Consider the following 12,553-nt stretch of genomic DNA (forward strand, 5'->3'; position numbering starts at 1 on the left):
CTGTTCATGCCTGCCTGTGCTTTATTACAGGTCAACCTGTCTGTGTCCTGTCATTATGGGCCATTGCAGCAGCTCATGTGTGGAGGCATCTCTGGAGAACACCAGGTCCAAACCCAGCCTAGAGCAGGGCCTCCTGGAGCTGCACAGGGCCATGTCTGGGTGAAAGTGGGCACCCCAGGGATGGAGAATCCCTGAAATCTTACTGTTCTTGCAGCAGACCAGTGTGAGAGATGGCAGAGATGTTTGATTCAACCAGATGTCACTGTGATCAGGCAGACAGAGGGAAGGAGAAGTTGCACAGGTTTCATGAAGAGTAGTTTTTAAAATGGATTTGTTTAGTTAGTGCAAATGTTCTTGTGGATTGGGATTTTGCTCTCCCCTGATTGTGGCGGACATAACATAAAGATGGAACTATGTGGGGCTGATGTTCTTCCCTGACATGCAAAAAAAAAAAAAAGACCTAAGAAAAGTGACTGTTAGGTTCTCCAAGCAAAAAAAAAAGTTACAATTTATTACTTCTGTACATAGATGAATTACTACAAAAGTGGGAATCTAATTAGTTTAATTACAATAACATTTTAATGTAATTATTGTTTTGGAATTTGAATTGACAATTGTAATCTTTCAATTCAAAAGTCCAACACTTGGCTTTTTTAATGCACTGCATGACACAATTGTCATTCTGTAAAGTTTACTATCAATTATAGATGTTTTCCTTTAGCAAAGACTCAGTGGTGGTGGAGGCACTTATGTAACCCAGGCAATTTGGAACTTATTCGGAGTCTGCAGTAAAATGCTCAGCCAAATGGTTTTGATAGTAAAAGGAACCTCTTTTATTTTATTTCTTTTTTCTTTTTTTTTAATGAGAGATCACAATGGTGGCTGAGAAATCTTTGTTGCTCCCTTTTCTCTCATCAGCAACACTCATATCCAGGCTGAATAAATCCTTCAACGGCATTCTTTGCTTGTGGCCGTTTGATGTGGTTCCAGCAGCTTCAAACACGGGAGACATCTAAACTGCTTAGTGCCAAAAAGGCTGAAGCTGCACTGCCATGGGAGCCTGAATGGAAGAGGGGCCACCTGGCAGAGCCCAAGATGCTCACCCACCCACTAGGCAAGAAGCTCCCTGTGTCCCTCTGCTCTGTGCTGGGCAGCATCAGGACTGCCTTTCCTAGATCAGATTCTATTCTTCTGCTCCAAAGCAACAAGCCAAGCTCCCCACCAGCATTCAACTTCTGTGCCAAAAAGAAATAACGAGAATTAAAGCACTGCACAACAGAAACACATGAGACAGTGAAGAGGCTGCGATTGCTGGGGAGTCCAGCATAGTCATGTCAGGGTGCTCAGGTTGGTGCTACTGCAGCATTCATCCAAGCCAATGGAGGAGATAGGTGGTTGGTGGCTGTGAGCACCTCTCTTGGATGGAAAGTGATACCTCTGCTCAGCTCTGGACATTTCTTGTGAATGCCACACGAGGTTGGAGAGCCCAGCTCAGCGGCAAGAGGGTAGACATGCTCCAGCGTCAATGCCATCACCTCTGACAACGTCCTGGCTGGCTGTAGCACGCTGATGTCCTCATAAACCAAGGCTTTCTCTCTGATGGCTGTGCAAATGAGAACCTGGGCTTAACTGGAGCTCAGAGCTGTTGCTGGCTATAACAAAAGATGAACTCTCCAATTCCCGTTTTCCCAGGGCAGTTCAGTGCCAGGGTAAATCAGTGCATGTGTGCTGCCTCTGCTGCCAGCTGGCTGCTCCTGCCTGCAGCAGTGCCTGGTCACAGCTCTGGGGATGTGCCCTGCAAGTCTCCCTGTGGCAGCATCTCCTGCCTGCCATGCTCACTTCCTTCTGCCTTTGCCTTTTTCCCTGCTCTGGTCCTCTGACTTCAGAACATGGCTTTCTGTTTTAGTTCACTGCTGTATTTATACTGGACCAAACTGACTGGATACTTCCTGAACAGAGTGACCTCAGAGTTTTGAACAAAACATCTTGTAAAAAATTCTGATATGTCGAAAATTACTTTTTATTTCCCATGACAATGTGGTTTGATTTGTTTTATTTTCTTTCTTCTTAGTAAAACTGTCAATAGAAACCACTTATTGAAAGTCAGAAGATGCAAAGCAGACCTTCTCCAAGGAGCAGAGAATTTGAGGATCAATTCGAAGGGTGTCATTGTTCCTTGCTGTTCATCCCAAGCTGTCTTCATCCTCTCATCCTCTATTCCTGCACAGTGGGACTGAGGGAAATACATGAGATCTATTGCTGAACTGTGGTGTGGATAGACTTTGTCTTCCTCAGCTAGCATTCTGTCACCTTTCAAGAGAGAAAAATTCATTTTAAAAACAAAAATCCCAAGTAAGAAACCTCAAATAGTTGCAGGAAACCACCACAGAGGTATACAATATCCAGCGGAAGACCTTGCTGAAAACTGAACAGATTACTCTTGTTATATGTGGTTAAACTGGGCCATTAATGCTAAAACAGTTCAAAGCACAAAATAAATTCTGATTTTCTTCTGTCAAAACTTGTGGTTCGGTGTTCACACATTCTAAGCTCCAGTTGAACGATTTATTGTACATTTTAATGCCTTTCAGCTGTCACTCGCATAAAAGGATCCCTTGAATGATCTGCCAGCAAATGAAGACAGCACTTGTCCAGGGTGGAGTGTGGCCAGGGCTGCAGTACCCAACTTGCCAAAATATGCAGGAACAATCACGTAAGCCACTGTGACCCATGTGTGGTACCCAGCAAAGTGAAGGCCACCTTGCTGTGATCATATCTGCAAAACCACTTCATTTAAAGCACACTGAGACGTTCACTCTGCTATGGAGCTTTTGAAAGCAACTGCCTTTACAACAGCTTGTACCATAGGCATGCTGCTATTCTTCGTCCTTCTTTTGAATATTTCTCTGCTCCTAGTCCTCCAGTGGTGTGATTTTTTTGAAGTTTTCCTTCACAATAGCTTTTCTTAATCCCAGTTCTCACATATCAACATACTGAGGAGAAACAGTTGCCATGGGACAGTGAAAAACATACTCCAGGAGCTCAGGAGCAAGGAAGGAAATAAAAAAGGCACAGCATTTCAGCAATTATGTGTTGTAGTGTTCGGCATAGCTCTGAGTTCTTTGCTTTGTCTCTAGCTGAAGTGGTACTGTGGCTCTCATGCTCACGGTGGGTGCGCTCAGCAGTGTGTGCAGCTCTTAGCACTGACCATGTGGGAACATGGTAGTGCCTACCATTGCAGCTGTGTTCTGGGGAAGAGGAGAATATTGGTGTCACCTAAATCTGTGGGGTACTCAAGCAAATAACAACTGGGTCAGGATTTGGCCTTAGTCCTGGAGTTATTACCCATGTTGTATGTTTACAACCAGAACAAGCAATTAGACAAAAGTTCAGAATGGATGAGCACAGTGTGGAAAGAACCAGAACCTTATCTGGTCTCTGCATCAAGACTCCAACTTCATTGCTAGCCAATCATGTACCTTTAGTCATGGTTTTAATACTCAAGTGATGTAGAGTCTGCCACAGTCCAAGGAAAAACCTAATGGTAATGGTTGCAGAGTTAAAAATCTGAATCCAGTCTAACATTTCCCTAGATTCCATCTTTCAACCCTACTGGGCATTTTTCTAAAAGAGGGTTGATCCTGTGGGTGGCTGAGATGCCTTGTAAAGATCTCCTCCCTTCAGCTGATCTGCTGGAGGGTGGCCTGGGGTAGCTGATCCAGCAGAAAACATGTTTTCCTTGCGAGGAAGGTGTGTGGGTGAGGGAGGGGCCTTTCCTCCAGCAGCAGGAGCTGTTGAATTGTGTTCAAAACCTTTCGTTCCGCCACAGTTTTCGATGATTCTGAATAGTTCTTGCTGTTTTCTTCTCAATTCTCATAAATTTTCCAAGATCTCTTTTGAAATAAGGATACTGGAAGCTTTTTTTTTTCTTTTTCCTGGAACTGGTGCAACACCTCTTTAATAACAGCATCTGGTTAGGATCTTTAATTCTGTCACAGAAGATTACATTAGTATCACTGCTAGGTCCTCTTGCGTCCTTTCATGTAAGCACCGATACAGTACTGTATGGAAAGGGTGAGAGCCATTGTCAGACCTCCACTGCTGCTGCCCTCTGTGTTGTCTTTCAGGGACCTCACTTGCTGAGCTGAGTGATACGGACAATGCACACCTCCCAATTAGACACTTTTTCCTTGTAATTATTCTCTATTTTCTGAGATTCTGAAGGGACACATACAAAAGAAATGCTTTTTCCTAGGAGGGGAAACAGAGTTCAACATAAACGTGGGGATTTTGCATACCTCTTTCCATCAAGATGTTGCATGCAGCAGACCTTTTTCTTTTATCTTAAACTCTTCCAGAACAACCTCTGCAATGTATATGAGAGCACTGAAGCATAGTCAGAGCTGTTGCATGAAGACATGCCAGATCCACTTAAAAATTGAGCAGGAACCTAAATATTTAACTACCTTTCTGGCTTTTTTCAGATACTTTCTATACTCAGCAGCTCACCCATTTGATTTAGGTGTTTGTGTTACTTATTTGTTTCAGAAAGAATGGTCTCTCCCAAGCAGAACAGATTCATCTGAGTGATCAAAACCTGTTTCAGTCAAAATACAAACCAGCTAACTACTTTCTTATTGTCCTCTAAATCCTCAAGGAAACATGACACAGAAGGCATTCTGCTGGCCACACGGCTGCTGCTCTCTGCTTGTGGGAGGTCCACAAGATGTTGGGAACAGTTGTGGTACTGTGGTACTGCAGGGGGAATTGCAATCACACACAGTGTTATGTGGCACTGGACAGCTTCTGCAAACAGGCCAGGAGTGGGAGCTTCTGGACACAAGAAACTTGTGGATTTTCTGTTAAATGGTGTCTCTGACTTTTGTTCTTGTTGCATATTGTTGATGCATTGTCAAGATGTTCAGACATAGCTGCAGAGGCCCACAGGGCTTATGGTGATCCCAGTCCAGCTCCTTGGTGACAAAGCCACATTAGCTTCCAGAGCACTATCACATCCACCTCCCTGGGGCTGCTGCCCTTACTTAGCACTGTCTGCAGGACTTCATGAGCTTGGGAAGTTCTTGCTCCCACTGATCTCAAAAGAATCCAGAAATGGCAAAAAAACCCAAACACCTCTCCCTAGAAAGCCCTCAACCTCTTTGCCAAATGTATCAGTTTAACTGATGACATCTTAAACACTGGTAATTTTGGTGGGAAGAAAGTGTAAAACTAGGGCAAAATTTCCATGCATTTCCAACACAGTTAATGCCTTGTAGGAATATGCACTGGAGCTGGAATGGTCTTTAGTGAATCACTATCTTACACTTGATAAATAAAATAAAGCAGTACAGAGTCAATAGCAAGTTTCCAGTCCAGAGAATACCCTCTTTACTATGGAGAAGGAAGAAAGCTTTATTCCTTCATGTAATTAAGTGGCTTAAAAAACTGAGTTGAGTTGTGCTAAGCATTAACTGTTTAATGGTGGCACCAGCTGGGAGATGTATAGGTGGGGAACTCATCCTGCAGGTAGGGAAGCTGAAAGGTTGTACTCACAGCAACTCCCCTCTTGCTGAACAGAGGAACTGTGTGCACTGAAAATGGCCAGGGCTTTAACTGAGCTCTGACTTTCAGCTGGACTAGTCAGATTGGATGCAAGCCATGGGCCAGCACACAAGGAGCTCATGTTGTAGCCAGGTTTGTCCAGAAAAGTCAGATAATCAGTCGTATGAGGAGTAGGGAAAATGCCAGGATAGTGTCATGGTCATTCGGGTAAGTTTCCTGGGAGCTGGGTAGCACAGAAATGCTGAAACGTGGTGCAGCAGGTATAAACGATGCAAAATGGCCTTTCCCAATGCTCCCTGCTGTAAATGAGGTACCGCTGGTCCTTGGCTGTGTTGAAGCTTGCTGGGGAAGTGACACAGCTGTGGTGAACGTTCCAGGAGGGCAGGAAGCAGGGAGACTGCACACAGAGGGCTGTGGCAAACCCTGAGGAGCTGCATTGCCACCAGTGCATGGGCAGAGGCCGAAGGCCTCAGGGAGGGTCTCTGCTATGGCCCACGTCCACTGCAGGGAGCTGCCATGGGCTGCAGAGCTGGCTGCGTCCAGATGCTCACACTTACAGTACAAATGCTGTTCTTTCAAGTGCAAGATTTCACATGGAACAAAAAGTAGTAGAAAATTCATCTGTAGGAATTTGACATAGTTTAAGGAAAAGTGAGGAACTTTTTTATTTTTCCTTTTGTAACCTTTCTGGCTGTATTCTACTCATGATTAATGATTTTTTCCAGAATTAGTGGTGAAACTCAAGAATCAGTGAAGCAACACTTTGTGTCTCTGAACACTCTCAAATGGTTCTACGTGAAAGAATACACTTGTTATTTTTTAAGGAAGCACTTTCTAAGAATTTGACAGAATCAGGAGAAGTTCAGCCAAAATTTCTAAGGAATCTTAATTCAGAAATGTCTCTATTTTTTTCCTGCAGCATATTAACTAGTCCTAGCCTCAGAAAGAGCAAAAAGCAGGCAAATGCATCTGAGTTTAGAAATAGCTCCTCAGGGGAGGCATGGGGGGAGGCATGAGGCCAGAACTGGGATGAAGGTTTGGAGCCTACCAGCTATAGCAGTTACACATCTAGGCTAAGAAGGCTCCTTCTGTCACAAACCTGAGATGTGCTGCTGTCTTGCACCAGAAGGCCACACCACCTTGCTCTTGTTGGTGCCCCAGGTGCAATGAGGCTACTATGGCCATACTCTCCATTCCCCAGATACATTTATCCCTGAACTGGTCCCAGAGGGCAGCAATGTGGTCTTCTGTGGAACCAGGCTTGTGGGATTGCATCTGCAACCACACTGCAGGAAGGGCAATGTAGGAGCGGGCCCTCAAGAGCTTTTGTCCCTCTCTGGCCAAGGCACGTACTTTCGATTGGCCTCTGGATCCCTTGCTCAAATAAGACTCACAAGATCAAGCTAATAAAATATTCTTCACTCATTAAGATATGTTTTGTGCACCAAGTCCAGTGTATTTTATTTATTTATTTAATAATAGAGTTCCCAGAATTGCAGTATAGCAGTCAGTATTTATTTGTTGAAATGATTATTGTTCTCCACCCCAGAAAAGAATAATCTCCATTAAATCTCTGTCCACACCTCATTATAAATGTGACAGTTGCAGGACGGAGTGCCAAGACTTCAAAGAGTCTGAAGACAAGACGAGAGCATCACTCTGGAACAGTATCAGTAGGAATAGGTAATTTCCTCTTCATCTGCCTTTCAAAGGCAGCACCTGAAAGGAAGGCTACAGAGCAAGTGAAAATAGAATCCCCGCATTTGGGACTCTGGTTGAGAGTGGAAGGACCTCAAATGGGGCCAAAAACTGACACTTCTGACTGCACAGTGCCCAGTGTCACTGCCCAGTACTGCTACCTTTGGGACTGGTGCAGCAGCAGGGAAGTGGGGACAAGAAAAGTGATCCAAGCCACCATTAGTTTATGCAGGGAAGCCATTGCCCAACCCAGTGCTGGCGAGAGTGGAGCAGGCCACACAGAGCAGTACTCAAAAAACTAAAGCAGCATCTTTATTTTACACATAACCGTCAGTACAAAAAGTTTATTATATAAGAGCTGTTTTGTCTACAATATATTATATTGCTTCAAGCCAATGCAAAAAAGTTCATACGTTACAGTTCTACTTTGTTTAAAATATATTATATTGCTCAATTGGCACCATTGCAGTGTATTTTTAATACACAGAACTTTGCAACATTTTAAGGTAAAAAATAATGCTGAGTTGAGTACTTCAATTTTTAAATTAGGTAACATTTGTTTATTTTCCTTTGGGAAAGATCTAAATACATAACAAAACTGACATCTTTTTTGTCTTAGGCAAACTAAAATCTGCAATCACTGAAATGTTTCAGGTTAGCATCTAGGAAATTTTCTGCTTGAATATTGTTATTTAATTTTTGGAAAATGTTATATTGCAGATATGTAATAAAAACAAATGAAATTAAAACATAACCAGAGTATAGTACAAAACCATCCAAAGCACTGAAAGAAGAAGCCTATATAATCATGCTACAGAAGTATTTATAAAACTTAAAAGGAATAGTAAATATCAGCTCAGTGGTTTATAATGAAGCTAATAAAATTCCAGCCAGTAATCTAAACTGTAGTGAACAGCGTTTTAACATCCCATCCATGAAAGGTTAATGAAGGCTATGAACTTTGTGTAACACGAACCATTTCAGATGTTGGAGCTCACCAGATATAATTGGATTCGGGTGGAGCGTGCCTCTCCTCCGCCTTCTTGGGCGAAGGCGTGTACTGCCTGTGCTTGGTGCTGGCCGGCCTCGGGGCACTCAGAATGCTGGCTCCATACCCTGGAAAATTACTCAGCTCAAGAGAACAGAAACCACAGTGGCAGCTTCACGATGCGCTGCTAATATTTCAAGTGGAGACAGTCCCCCAGCTTGAACAAAAGCTTCTAATGCACCTCACACGCATGCGGGCTCTTCCCCATCCTCTCCCTGATCTTGAAAGAGCAGATGCTGATGGGCAGGATTAGCCCAAAAAGATCAGGAACATCAGACAAACTTCGCCCCAAAAGGCTTGAACAGTCAGCCCACTTGGGCTGCCACCTGGTGCAGGTTGACATCTGCACAACCCATGCCAGTGTGTACATAAGGTGTGAGCCCACAAAGTGTTAAGAGTCACCTTGAGCAGCCCTTTGGGTGACCCAGCATTAGTGGTGTAAGCTGTGCTCTGCTGTACAGCGGGATACAAAGAGAAAGAGCAGTGACAACAAGTAGTCTGAAAGTACTTTGAAAAAGGCCCAGCAGAGCTGCTTTGTTATTGCAGATAAAAATGGAACACAGATCTCAATGTCTTGTTTTGACAGTACTTATAGTCTCATTTACCCATCTAACTCTGTAAGTCCCATGGAAATAACTTTAAAAAATTAAGCCCAAGGTTTAGCTTTTCAATCACTTATTTAAGAAAATAGCTTCCCCGAGGAGCTGTTCATTTGATACAAACATGAACTTTCTAAGATAGTTCTTCTAAACAGTGACGTTAAAGGCTACCAGCTAGAATTTTGTATGACTGCTGAACTCACAGCTACATGGTGTATGAACTAAGTCTCTCAAATTAAATTCAGATCTTCTATCAAGGCCAAGAGATACTTGGATTTAGCTGAAAAATGAACTGCCATGCAACATAGACTTGAATGTGCAATTTAAGCCCTATACAGGCACTTAAGTGGGAGTGAATTTTACTCCAGTCACCTATATCACTTTCTTTGCTGAATACTAAGACTTTTTCAGTGCTAAATGCAGCAGGCCTTTGCCCAAACTCCACATAATGAAGATAGCAAAACCATAGCTGTCATTAACATATAACAACTAAATTTTCATTATAGGGCAGTGGTACTCTGCTTTTTTTCTTGTTGTTGTAGTACAGACAATTAGTTTTTGTGGGCTGTTCATTCCAAATATATACATTTTCACTTGCTATATAAGAATATTAAAGTATTTTTTAATATTGCTACCGAAAACAGTAAGCATGAATAGTTTGCCAAGTGTTTAAGATAAATGTTAATCCTTCGTGAAAGTACATACAGAATGTCTTACAGAAACATCTTTATCACTGACCTGGATAGTAGGTTTGAGAGCATCCTCAGCATATTTGCAGATGAGACTAAGCTGAGTGGTGTAGCTATTGTATGCCATCCAAAGGGACATAGACAAGCTTGAAAACAGGGACAATCCCAGACATGAGTACAGACTCATGGACAAGAAATCCTTGAGAGCAGCCCTGTGGAGAAGGGCTTGTGGACATGAAAGCTGGACGTGAACAAGTAGTGTGCTTGCAGCCCAGAAGGCCAACTGTGACCTGGGCTGTATCAGAAGAGGGATTGTCTCCCTCTGCTCTGTCCTTCTGAGACATCTTCTGGAGTACTGCATCCAGGTCTGGGGCCCCCAGCACAAGAAAAATATGGAGCTGTTGGAGCAGGACCCAGTGGAAGACCCTGAAGATGATCAGAGGGCTGGAGCAACTTTACTATGAAGGAAGGTTGAGGGAACTGGGCTTGTTCAACTTGGAAAAGACTGCATGGAAACATTGTTGTAGCCTTTCAGTATTTAAAGGGAGCTTATGAATAGGAGAGAGACTGATTTTACATGGTCTGATAGTAACAGGTCAAGAGGCCACTGTTTCAAAGTAAAAGGTGAACTTTGAGGTCCCTTCCAACACAAGCCATTCTATGATTCTATGACTCTTTGACTCTATGACTCTATGATTTACTTACAAAACCTTATCGCACATGGAATGTAAAATTAAGTCTAAATTTGTTACTGTATATATCCAATTGTATTTCAAATAATTTTTTAATGCTTAAGTAGCAAAACAAAAATTTATTTTAAAGACTTCAACTTTGCTTTGAGACAATATAATTTGTATTCTGTGGAACATGGGTGAGGAAGAGTAGAAGAAAACATGGAAGGTGTTAGGCATAGATTCTGTATAAGCTTTCAAATTTTCTCCCAAGTTTCCAAAGAGCAATTTGATTTTTTAATCATCTTTAAAGCCTGACAGAACTTTATGCGTAAAAATGCCAATCTGACATTCGAAGGTCAGCTGACTTTACTGGGGAGTGCTCTGGGACTTACAGTCCACACTGCAGGTGGAAGACACAATGTCACCCCAGAGGCCTGGGTGACCCCAGCTCTAGACCTTATTATACAAAGATAAAGGAAGTAAAAGAATTTTAAACAATTTAGAGAGTTTTAAAAAAGTAGTTAGCATTATGGAGAATGCAAAATCTTTGTTTTATTGTTTAGATTAATGAAGAAAAAGAGGAGCGTGGAATTAGTGATGGTGGTGGAAAGGCTCTTGAAGCTGTCATGTTCATATAGCATCTGTAAGTGGCCCTGACACACACTGGGGGTTGTTTCTCACTTACTTTTATTGCAGTGCCTCCCGTGCCAGCCTTCTTTGCAGTGGCACTTGTTGGGCTCAGCACAGGTCCCATACAATCCACAGCCAGGCTCGCAGACAGCTGTAACAAAGCGGGCACATACATTGGACTTGGTGACATTTCTCTAGGAACATCTGCAATTGCTACACTGACATGCTGACACAGACATAGGGAGCCAGGATGCAGGCCAGACTGGAGGGAGGCATTTGTAAAAAGATGTCTGGTCTTGTAATTCCTTGCAGCCTGGTGTGTGTTGTATGCCCAGGAAGTCAATCGACCTGAAGTACTCTGACAACAGGCAGCTAGTGCTGTTAGAGTGTGAGAGGTCCCCTGTGAGCCCAATGCTCATCTAAGGACTGACTGAGTGCACAGGTACTTACGCTTTGAACAAAGGTCTCCTTGGTAGCCTTTGGAGCACTTGCATTTATTCTTACCCATACATTTTCCTCCATTTCGACAGGGCTGATGGCATTTACCTAGAAATTAAAAGAACAGAAACAAGAGACTAAGGCCTACTCATGACAGCCGTCTGAGAAGCCTGCCCTGTGCCCAAAAACTCATCAAGCTGTGGGCTCAGAGTGTGCTCTGTGGATTGAGGGGAAGGCTCCTCTGCTAGTGCCCAGAGAGCACACAACCTGGTGGCATAAGAGCGAGATTTTAAGTAAAGGGAAGCTCGGGAGCTGACAGGCAAGGCAGCCTCTTGCAGAAAAGAAGTAGATCATCCAGGCCTGGCTGCTTGTGACAAGAGGCTGTGAAGCACTGTGATGCTGTGGGTTGTGCCATGAGGACTGTTTCACGCTTCAGTGCAAAAAGAAAGGCACATTAAAGAAACATGCCCTTCTTTCCCATTTGCGCATCTTTGGTGACAGTAATTAGAACTGGCAGACATTTTTCAAGGCTTTTTGTCCAGAAATTATTTTTCCTCACATTCATGCTTTGCCAAAAGAGGAAGCTGGGTCTGACCACATATGACAGTTTGCTTGGTCCTGACTTGGCAAGAGGCAGGAGATCCACATTGATGGGGTAGAGCCACCTTTGATTCACACCAAGAAGCCTCTGAGGACTTCCTCACAGTTAGCATGAAGCCCCTGAAGACCAGGCTGTCAGCCTCTTGTTAGATTGGTCTGCATTCTTTACCAAACTAAATCTCCACTGTCTGTAGGAGTGCAGCCTCCAAAAGCACAGCCATGCTCAGTGCAGGGGGACGTGCTCAGCAAGGTGGACCTTCTCTCCTGGCCTCTTCAGTGGCCACAGTTACTGCTGCAGCTTTCTCATTGTCCTCCAATGCCTTTCTAATGATATAAACAGAGCTGCACATGATAATATGAGCATCAGCACTCCTCCTTTCCACTGCTGGTGTGTTGTGCTGAAAACCCCTGGGAGTGCACTCGTCTCACAATCACAGAGTGCCCCTTTGGGAACTACACACCCCCAGTACTGCTGTTCCACTTAACCCCACCAGACTTCTGTGATATATGTGTACTTTGTCAGTATAAAAGAAACATTTGTTCCTGATGTGCATAATTATTTTAATAGCCCTGAAGCAAGTTCATAAACAGCCAGACGAACAAGCTGTGCTAAGA

At 43.4% G+C, this 12,553-nt stretch overlaps 1 protein-coding gene across 1 annotated transcript in view; it reads right to left on the reverse strand.

The window, feature by feature from the left end:
* Window positions 1-7,547: 7,547 nt before the first annotated feature.
* WIF1 (WNT inhibitory factor 1) overlaps window positions 7,548-12,553 on the reverse strand; it is a 41,661-nt gene continuing 36,655 nt past the window's right edge. Inside the window, exons 7-9 of the mRNA XM_010708578.3 lie at window positions 11,351-11,446; window positions 10,956-11,051; window positions 7,548-8,376 (exon numbers count right to left, since the gene is read on the reverse strand). Of these exons, the coding sequence (XP_010706880.1) occupies window positions 8,255-8,376; window positions 10,956-11,051; window positions 11,351-11,446 (314 nt within the window). The 3' untranslated portion in view covers window positions 7,548-8,254. The remainder of the gene's footprint in view (window positions 8,377-10,955; window positions 11,052-11,350; window positions 11,447-12,553) is intronic.

The sequence above is a fragment of the Meleagris gallopavo genome, chromosome 1, assembly GCF_000146605.3.
Source record: "Meleagris gallopavo isolate NT-WF06-2002-E0010 breed Aviagen turkey brand Nicholas breeding stock chromosome 1, Turkey_5.1, whole genome shotgun sequence".
Taxonomy (NCBI): domain Eukaryota; kingdom Metazoa; phylum Chordata; class Aves; order Galliformes; family Phasianidae; genus Meleagris; species Meleagris gallopavo.